This window comes from Clarias gariepinus, chromosome 6 (genome assembly GCF_024256425.1).
Source record: "Clarias gariepinus isolate MV-2021 ecotype Netherlands chromosome 6, CGAR_prim_01v2, whole genome shotgun sequence".
Taxonomy (NCBI): domain Eukaryota; kingdom Metazoa; phylum Chordata; class Actinopteri; order Siluriformes; family Clariidae; genus Clarias; species Clarias gariepinus.
This window is the reverse complement of record NC_071105.1, coordinates 9137591-9148285: the sequence shown is the minus strand read 5'-3', so window position 1 is coordinate 9148285 and position 10695 is coordinate 9137591. Positions and strand designations below refer to the sequence as shown.

Below are 10695 nucleotides of genomic sequence, written 5' to 3'. Positions count from 1 at the left end.
AATGTACTCTCAAGTAATTACTTTATCGAATACTTGTCAAGAGTTGAGGTTGGTGTGCAGAGATAAAACATTTAATATGTTTTATTTAATACTCTTATTTTGGTATTTTCTGATTTATATTAGATTAGATTAGATTCAACATTAATGCCATCGTGCAAAGTGTGTGTCTATAAAGCCAATAAAATACAGTTAGCCTCTAACCAGACCATTGTTTGTAAAAAAGTTTGACTTTACACCAATCAGCTATAACTTTAAAATCACCTAGGTTTTGGGTTCCCCCTGTGCTGCCAGGGCAGTTCTGGCCCCTCGGGGCGTGGCCCATGGGACCCCTGAATGTACAGTATACTGTGGTGTCTGGCAGCGGGATGTTAACGGTGAATCCTTTGGGTTTTGAGCATGGGCAGGCCAACACCCTCACCCTCTTTTTGTGCAGAATATGGTTTTGCATCGTCGTCTTAAAATATGCATGGTTGTCCCTAAAAAAATGTTGTGTTAAATCTCCAAATAGGTTTTGTCATTAATGGTGCCATCACAGTGCAAAGTGCAAGAAGTTCCAAAGGCACGGACATAATCCCATAACCTAACACAGCCTGATATTTAGAGTTCTTGCTCTTAACAGTTAGGATGGTTCTTTTTCACCTTAGGTCAGGAGCACATAACATCCATTGCTTGGAAAACATATTGATTTGTCGGATCATAGTACATTTTTCACTGAATCATGGTGTTTTATAAGCTTCCATGCTCAGAGAAGTTAATAGTTAACATTATTTAATATTTGTCTTTGAGAAGCATTTCATAATGTTTTCATGCCTTTGTTGACAAACTGGCAATACTAAGCTCACCTTTACTTATAAAGGACTACATCATTCCTTTATGCTGCTTTACGATTACAATCACACATCAGAATCAGAAAGAGTTTTATTGCCAAGTACGCTTGCACATACAAGGAATTCGTTTTAGTAACAGAGCTTCTCGAACAAAAAACAAATGACAAGACAAAACAGCATGACACACAAAAAAAAGTGGAGTAGGGTGTGAGATACTTTTAAATAAGTTACATAAATCTCTGAAATATGTGGTATTATATAGTATATTGCACAGTGGTACTGTACACAATATTGCAAATATATTTATTGACAGTTAGAATGATGTTTAACTGTTCATTAGGTAGATTGCCTGGGGGGAAAAAAACAACAGTTTTTGTGCCTGACTGTCCTAGTGTTTGGTGCTCTTTAGCGTCGACCCGACGGCAAAAGTTCAAATAGAAGGTGGCTTGGGTGTGAGGGGTCCAAAGTGATATTCCGAGCCCTTTTCCTCACTCTGGATGTATACAAATCTTGCAGTGTGGGCAGGGGAGTGCCAATAATTCTTTCAGCAGTCCGAACCGTCCTTGTAGTCTTCTGAAGTCTGCTTTTGTAGCTGAGCCAAACCAGACAGTTATTGAAGTGCACAGGACGGATTTAATGACGGCTGGTGGCAGGTTGAATTTCTTCAGCTGGCGAAGGAACTACAACCTCTGGTGGGCCTTTTTAACAATGGAGTCACTTCAGGTCCTGAGAGATGGTCGTGCTCAGGAACCGGAATGACTCCACTGCTGTCACAGTGCTGTTCATGATGGTGAGTGGGGGAAGTGCAGGTGGGTTTCTCCTGAAGTCCACGATCATCTCCACTGTTTTTGAGCGTGTTCAGCTTCAGGTTGTTGTGACTGCACCAGACAACCAGCTGCTCGACCTGACTTCTGTATGCAGACTCGTTACCGTCACCTGGATGAGGCCGATAATTGTAGAGTCATCTGCAAATTTCAGGAGCTTGATAGTGGGGTCTGTAGAGGTGCAGTCGTTGGTGTAGAGGGAGAAGAGCAGTGGGGAAAGAATACATTCCTGAGGGGCTCCAGTATTGGTGGTGTGGCTGTTGGACATGAATTTCCCCAGTCTCACTAGCTGCTGCCTGTCTGTCAGAAAGCTGAAGATCCAGTGACAGGAAGAGCTAGGAACAGAGAGCTGGTTTAGTTTGGTCTGAAGCAGTGCTGGGATGATCGTATTAAAAGCTGATGAAAAGTCTATAAACAAGACCCTTGCATAAGCCCCTGGTTTGTCCAGATGTTAAAGGATGAAGTGTAGTCCCATGTTGACTGCATCATCAACAGACCTGTTTGCTCTATAAGCAAACTGCAGCGGGTCCCTCAGATAGGCCAACACCAGTCTTTCAAATGACTTCATGACCACAAATGTTAAGGTGACTGGTCTGTAGGCATTAAGTCCTGTGATTTTAGGTTTTTTTGAAATAGGGATGATTGTGGAACGTTTAAAGCACACAGGCACTTTACATTGTTTCAGTGATCCGTTAAAGATTTGTGTAAAGATGGGTGCCAGCTGGTCAGCACAGGATTTCAGACAGTCTGAAAAATTAAAATATTGACATCACCTGGTTCCAATAGTATGATTTATTGTACCTCATTGCAACCCTCCGAACTTTTTAGTAATGTTCTTGCAGGCCAAAATATTGAAAAAATGTATAGTGGTGGCCAGAAGTATAAAAACAACAATGAAATTCAATATTTAAATGACAATTTTTCATTTTACCAATGTTATTTTATGCAATTAAATTGCTCTACAATAAATCAATATATAGTATGACATCCTTTATTCTTTTAAGCCTGCTGGATACAACTGTAGAGTCAAAAAGTTGTCCACAGTATTCTGTCCAATTCATATCTGTCTAATTGCTTCCTGAAGATCATGTACAGAAATTTGCCACAGAAAATTGCGATTCACTTGAGAATTCATTAGTTTTATTTATTGGGTTTATTTAACCAATTATTTTGCTTCACCAACACATCCCTCCATGACTAGTGGAACTAAATAACTGCAACTGGTGGAGCTGGCGAGATTTGTAAAAAGCTTCTCATTCAATCGGACTGCAGTTGTACAAGTGGTCTTAATGCTTTTGGCTCATCACATCATATATTAAATGAACTGAGACTGACCAGACAAAAGAAATATCTTGTGTATGTACTATCAGCAATGAAATAGGAGTCAAAGGTAAGTTACAAATTTTTTAAATTTTAATTTGAATTTAACATACCTTCCTAACTTGTAAAACACCATCCGTGCTACTTTACTGTAACTATGGACAACATGATATAAACAAAACTGATAAAAGCTGGACCACTGGAACAGAATTCAACTGTTTAAGAAAAAAGAAAAACATGAATAAAACAAAAAGTCAGAATTAAAAACAACTGTGGATTTAATGAGCTAATGAGAAAATTCACAAAATGAATTTTTACATTTCTGACAGAAGCAATATTATAACTGAATTTTATCAAAAAAAGGGTACATCTGAACAGAAAAACAGTACATCTCCCAGAACACTCATTTCCTCTTTGACTTGTGACTCTTCTTCGAGCGACTGCACAAAAAAGAGAAAAACAAAAAAATGACAAACGCATACACAGAAGCTTACAATCTGAAACAGTCTTTACCACAGAGATGAACGTTGAAGAAATGCTGAAACAATGTGTAATAGTGCTGTTACCTCTCTGGTGACTTTGAGTGACTGCGATGCCTGTGGCTTCTGTGATGACCTGTAGTACACCGGAAAAAATGGGGACAAATTATTGATTTAAATTGTAAATTAACCAAAATAAAATCTTAGACTTTTAAGTTCATGCAACTGACTTAGACTTTTTTATTGTCATTGTACAGCTGCCTGAACAACGAAATTAGCCAGCCAGGCCACAAAGGTGCAAAAGAAAGTGACAAGTGACAGTACAAAAACAACAACAATAGAACAATATTAGAAACATTATACCCACGTGAGTAAATCAAATAAATAATTAAAATGATGGAGGACGATGGGATAAAAATGCCAGTCACAATAAATAGGACACACTACAGAAATTCTACGTCACACAAACAGTTCTCTAAGAGAGGAGTGATTCTGAGTAGACTGTAGGGATTAGATTTAGCATACCTGGAGATTTGGAGCGGTGCCTCCTGTCTCTGGATCTGCTGCGGTGTCTGCGTGGACTCTTGCTGCGGTGCCGATCACGCTCTCGCTCACGTCTGGGAGACGGACTACAAGGGAAGGCAAACAGTTCAGCGCTAACCACGTCCAAGTCTCTCCTTGACACAAGGACTTATTCCTACACCTGTGTACTGTAAGAATTTATACAGTCCCACTATCTGGCGTCATCAAGAACAATATAGGGTTACTTTAAAGCTTCCTGTTTTTTTCTGACCCTATTTTACAATAGTAAAAAGTCATCACTGAATCAATCACAATTGATGCGCTTTAATCGTTTGATTTCGACCATCATCTGATATATTAGCTATCAGTGTCAGCCATTTGTTGCATTACAGTATGAAAGAAATATCTGTTAGGATTTTGAACAAATCAAATATTCATAAAAAGCCATAGCAGCTTTAATGACAGCTCTGTGGATGTTTATGAGCAGCATTCAAGTCAAACTGGGACTTTATCCCAGTCCCAGTGGGATAAATCACTGGAACTTTTTAACTTTTTGTGTACGAAGGGCAAATGGTGCAGACTTTTTAAAGACGTTTGTAAGTCCATGAATAACGATCCTGGGCAAGGTGGTGCAAAATATTATGATGTATCCTATATTAATATAATATTATCATCATATGTAAAACATATAGCAAAAAAATATTTATACAAGTTTTTCTTTTCCTGAAGTGTGTATAATATTTTTTTAATATATATATAAATAATAGTTTATCATAGTCAGGTTTATAACACTTTGTACTGGTACTTAATGACTCACTCCCATCCTCTTAGCCTTTATAAAGAATGGCAGTGTGTTGTATAAAAACAAGGGTTTCTACAAATGCGTACCTTCGTCTTTTCGGTGATCTGCTTCGTCTGTGAATAATAAAAGAAAAAAAAAAAGTTATAATTTAAACAAGATGTTTAGTAATAATCAGTAAATACATACACATTTCTCTCATTCTGGTGCAGAATAGAAATATCTAGCAGTACTTAAAGAACACACAAACAGTTCTCAGTATGAGAAAGTACACAACTGACATTTATCCAAGAATAGTCATAAAACTTTAAAAAACTCCTCAAACTTTTTCATTATATAGTTGATTACATCCAATATGTCAGACACTGACCTTCTGGGCGAGCGGCTTCGTCTGTAGCGAGGAGATGGAGATCTCCGAGGTCTGTCCAAATCTCGATAACTCCGTCTATGTGGCTCTGGCGCTTGCACTCTCTCCGGCTATAAACGGTCAACAGAGAGAAGGAAGGTGAGCTTTGGAAGCCACATATACATACTTCGCATTTGTAGAAACAATAACAATATTTTTGTGTAATCGTAATCAATTTCCAATTCATTTGAAAACGTCTGTTTGCAAATATAATCTATAGAATACTAACATAAATTATTTTTAATACACTTCGTTTTTCATGGATGATTTTGTTTATTTTCAAGCACAAAAATCCCTATTTCTTGAGGTCATTAAAGATGTCGGCATTTCAACAACACTCTTATGCGGAGGTAGAAAATCAACTCAGCTTGCTACCTTTTCCTCCTCTTCTTCTTCTTCTTCACTGGACTCCACCTCATCCAGATCTTCTTCCAGGGCACTGATCCGTGTATCGAGCAGCTCGGCCTCCTCCAGAACCTGCCTCTTCTACAAATGTCACCTCAGTTACTTCATGCTCATGCTTGAATTAATATGGAATTCTGAACTCGACTAGAAATTTGGACAACAGACCTGTAGCCTCGGGAGGATGATGTCACACACGCGCTCTGCATGAAGCAGCTCGTCTATGAACTCGTCCACGTGCATTATTTCGAACTCTGAGGAAACACAGGTTCAGAAACTCCGTCATCATGTTTATATAGTGGATGTTTTAATTTAAGTCAGGGTAAACAAAATCACAAGCCCAAGTGCTATGACCAAGCAGATCATGTGATCATGTGCGGGTATGGATTATTATTCATAGTGTGCCCATTAGACACACATCCGGATCAGTCGGCTTGCAGCTCCTAGAGTTTTTTCCCCTTCAACAACCAGAAATAAGATGATACTCATGAACGATCTATGTTACGATATGAAGTGATATCTGCATAATACCGGCTGACACTAAACGGATCAGACAAGTGCTGCCTTTGGGTAAAAACATTAGGAGATTTGACATGTAATTTTTGCAAAGGACAAGAATTTTTCGCAACGAATCTGGGAGGAAATAAAATCCCAGATGAGAACCTACAAAACATGAATTTCTGCCCAGTTTATCCACACTTCATTAAATATTTACACTACTGCTTGTTGTACTAGCGAATGGATCTGTGATGAGTCCTCCCCAGTCCTATACAGACAGCTCTCACCTCCGTTTCTGTTCTGGCCTTTAATTTTCCTGTAGTCATTGTACAAAGGTTCCAGATACTTATAGCAGTCGACTGAGGTCCCCGTCAGGCGCATGTACATGGCTCCAAGCAGGCGCACATACCTGGACACAAAGCAAAACAAATCGACTGAGTGGAATATCGTGTCTGCATTTCAGCTCATTCAGCTTCACAAAATAAAACTTCTAAAATGTGGCCTCGCTTGATTTAGCAATAAAGAGGAGACCTTGAGAGAAACTTATAACCTCCTCTTTTTTCACTTATTTCTTTTACAAATTAATGTAGGCAAATAAAATAAATAAATTCATTATATGGCCAAAAGTATTCACTCGCCTGCCTTCACATGCATATGAACTTGAGTAACATCCAATTCTTAATCTATAGTGTTTAATATGTTGTGTGTTTTTGACCATTCTTCTAGAAGTGCATTTGTGAGGTCAGACACTGATGTTGGACGAGACATGCCTGTCTTGCAGTCTCCGCTCTAATTCATCCCAAAGGGATGAGGTCAGGACTCAGTTCTTCCACACCAAACTCTCTCATCCATGTCTTTAAGGATCTTGCTTTGTGCACTAGAGTCACGTTGGAACAGGACGTGGCCGTCCTCAAACTGTTCCCACAAATTTGGAAGTATGAAATTGTCCAAAATGGGTGTTCCTTCAATAAAACTAGGGGGTTGAGCCCAACTCCTGAAAAACAACCTTACACCAGTTCCAGCATCACTGCGCACCAGTGCACAAAGCAACATCCATAAAGACATGGATTAGCGAGTTTGGCGTGGAGGAACATGCCTGGCCTGCACGGGTCCTCCTGTGGGTTAAAGCTGCAAAATGTGGGCCAACATCATATTAAACCCTATGGATTAAAATTTTTTATATGCACGTAAAGTTAGGCGAGCGAATACTTTTGGCAATACAGTGTATATTGCAAAGTTTAACAGTTTCCCATGCTTCCATACTCACAATACACTACTAATATACCCAACACATCTTTGCACCACACATAATGCTGTCTTTGCAGTACTTTGTTTTATGCACGTCTATGCTATATATTCTGGCTTGTAATCTTCTTAACATGTCACCACTGATTGCACAGAAACCTATTGGCCACATGGATCCTACCTATAATACATCCTATAAGACATCCAGGTACATATCACCTCCAACCCTTACATAAATTCAGAGGTTTTGATTTAAGACGCTTCTGGTGACAATAATCATGACGCATATTGACGTGTTCTATTTGACGTGAAGTCAAATAGTTTCCAGTTTAACATGAAAAGATGACAAACTGGGCTGTTTTGGCTCAGGCAAGCAGCAAAGGAATTTACAGGTGTCTCAAAAAAAATCTAGATATAATCTCTATTAATATGGAATCATTTGGCTAAAATAAAAGTTTCCTCAATAACTCCTTCAATACATGGACGTAAATGTAACAGTTTTGGTAGCGCTGCACAATTAATCACAGAACATTTTAAATTGTAATAATTATTTAATCAAAACAGATACCGTAGTTAATTATTGGCAAAATAATTTACACAAAGGCAGGAATTTAGTCAGTTTGTCAATCATTAAAGTAACTTCTTTTTTTTTTTTTTTTATACTTTTGATGGGATAAACAAATCTTGTCAACCTAATATAGAGATCATTTGTGCTGTTATTTGGCGTTAGTCTGAAATAGAAAGCTGTACATTTAAAAGTCACAGTTCACCATTGCAAAATGCGTAAAAAAAAATTATCATCATATTGTGCAGCCTTAAATTTAGGGATGCTTTTGTATGATTGATGCTAATTTCTAATTTTTGGCGGCACGGTGGTGTAGTGGTTAGCACTGTCCCCTTGCACCTCCAGGGACCGTGTTTGATTTCTGTCTCTGTGTGCATTGAGTTTGCATGTTCTCCCCGTGCCTGTAGTGTGTGAATGTGTACAGTATGTCCGAGGTCCCTGTGATGGATTGGCACTCTGTCTGGGGTGCTCCCCGCCTCGTGCCCTAAATCCCCTAGGACCCCCTGTGACCTTGTATACAGAATAAAGCCATATAGACAATGAATAAATGAATGAATGAATTTCACCTATTATCTCAGATAACAAGCCTTTCACTGAGTCCTACTTCAAAATGTTGCTTTTTCAATCAAGCCTCAATATATCAGTATGAATTAAACGCACAATAATTATGGATTACGCTCACAAATTGTGAAGCTCGACACCAAAGCAAATCTTTACACAGAACACAAACGACAGCGTCCATTCGACGTGACAGAATAAAACCCATCTCCATACTTGAAGTCTTCATTCTTGATAAACTCCACAATGATGTCTTTTTCCGGCTGAATCTGGAGCATCTTCAGGGTGAGACACAGGAACGGTGTGGGTTTGATGTTGCCTCCGTACACGCCGCCGATGTACTTCAGCTCCATCGCTTTGTCCACAACCAGCTCAGCTTCACGCGAACAAAGGATGAAGATTACATATATATAAAAAAATAAGTAAATAAATTCTTAAAAAGTGTTAAACTAGATGTACAGATTAAGGGGCAAAGGTTTGCACACCCTCACCATTAGCTTTGCATAAATAGGAGTAGAAACACATTCTGACATCAGTGATATTACATCACTGGATGTACTTTGCAAAATAACCAATATACTTACTCAACAACAAGAAATTTGAACGGGAATGAAAAACGAAATAAAGGGTGTTCAAGTCAAACAGGGAACATGTGATGAAATTTCTGGCGAATGAAGGCGATTAACATCTACAGAAGACTTCAAACACAGTACGGTGACGAGACTCTTAGCCGTAGTAAGACATTTAAACTGTATGTCCATGCGTCCGTGAATGACGAGCCCAGCCGAGGTGGCCCTGAGCTCACTGCGGTCGTTCCCGTGAATATTCAAGTCTGATGCTTGAAAAACGATGTCACAGACTTGTGAAAGAGACACATCTGTCTGTGTGAACTGTACACACAATCATTCACCAACACCACTTGCACGTTACAGGAACTCAGCTGGGAGTTATACAGTCCTGACCTGTAAATTTTATTCTATTTTTTTAAGTTTCTATAGCTAAACTAACTTTTATTTTATCCACTATTTATTTCTTAATTGCTTTTACTATTTTTTTTAAGGTCAACGGCAGTCGTATAAGCATTTTACTGCATATCGTACTGTGTATGAGTGTGTATGTGGCGAATAAAAATTGAATTTGTACATTTTTGTAAATGAGTTCCTGGGAGGCCAGTGTTTCATACATTAAGAAAGGCGTATTGAGAAAACTTTCAACCTTGATGGCATCGAAGCACTAGTGAATTAAAGCAGCAGGAGATTATATAAAGAAATAAAGGAAGTTTCTACTCTCATAAATGATATTCTGTGAAATTAAAAGTCCCGGCTTGACTTGAACACCGCTTGTATGTTAAAAGTCAGGAAAAAGGGTTTATAGATACTTGGTATTTTAAATACTAAACACTTTAGGTAACATTATTCTGTTTTTCAGCCTTTACTTTAGCTCAAAAATAACAAATTGTTTATTTTGTGATACAAAAACAACAACAAACTGTTTAAGAGACTCCTCATGTTAGCATTACATATCTCCTGGGTTTAACTCATTAAATATTAAACCGATAGTCTGAAACATGACATGTTCGATTTAAAAACTACTCTAAATGTAACCAGGCAGTCGTTATAATCCTCTAAAGCCTGTAATAATGCCTCATTACTCGGTCTGTCCTGCTCTCCAGCTCTGCCTCCACTCCGGCTAACCCCCCATTAGCATTAGCCTAGCCCCTTTATCACACACCTGTAAGGCCGAAACATTCCTCTTTCCAGTATTTCGACTCGTAGATTCGCGTCCGGATGATTTTCTCCACCAGATATTGCGGATTAGTTCCGTGTATACTGTTCGCATCTTTAACTGTTCTGTTCGCCATGGCGTCAAGAGCAGCACGGCTAACTGATCACTGCAGAGAAACCAAACGCGCTCATGGAGTCCGACCGGCTGTGTCACAAATACCACAATAGGGCACTACGTAGGGGACTGAAATTCATACCGTAACACACTACGTAGTGCACGCAAGTTTGAAAAGTGGGCGTTGTTTGAGAAGAGACCAACGGGCAAAAAGCTTCCGGGTGTAAATGGCTGTGTTGCAAATTAAAGCCAAGTGCGCTATATGTAAAATCTTATAGTTTCATCATACCTAGTGCATATTTCTTTACCCAGGGATTTATAGCGCACTTCTTTACAGTTTTATTTAATTTGTTATTACGCTATTGACTTCTTGACTTCTTTTTTCACGCACAGAACTCTAGCCTGTACGTC

General features: G+C 38.8%; 1 protein-coding gene across 1 annotated transcript; it reads right to left on the bottom strand.

The window, feature by feature from the left end:
* Positions 1–3042: 3042 nt before the first annotated feature.
* On the bottom strand, positions 3043–10377 carry prpf38a (pre-mRNA processing factor 38A). The gene is made up of 10 exons (XM_053497843.1): positions 10177–10377; positions 8662–8821; positions 6365–6486; positions 5748–5833; positions 5553–5663; positions 5142–5248; positions 4861–4887; positions 3976–4079; positions 3538–3586; positions 3043–3411 (listed from the first exon to the last, which is right to left on the bottom strand). Exons 1-10 carry the CDS (start codon positions 10304–10306, stop codon positions 3375–3377), a joined length of 933 nt encoding a protein of 310 aa, XP_053353818.1. The 5' UTR covers positions 10307–10377; the 3' UTR covers positions 3043–3374.
* Between the last annotated feature and the right edge of the window lie 318 nt (positions 10378–10695).

Bases quoted from the DNA above. Each gene is read 5' to 3' on its own strand.
- prpf38a (XM_053497843.1), bottom strand. From the start codon at position 10,306: ATGGCGAACAGAACAGTTAAAGATGCGAACAGTATACACGGAACTAAT. The intron at 5,249-5,552 runs GTAGCAAGCTGA...GACCGTTTATAG, and splicing joins AAGAAGAAGAGGAGGAAAAG to CCGGAGAGAGTGCAAGCGCC. The intron at 4,888-5,141 runs GTCAGTGTCTGA...TATTATTCACAG, and splicing joins CGAAGCCGCTCGCCCAGAAG to ACGAAGCAGATCACCGAAAA.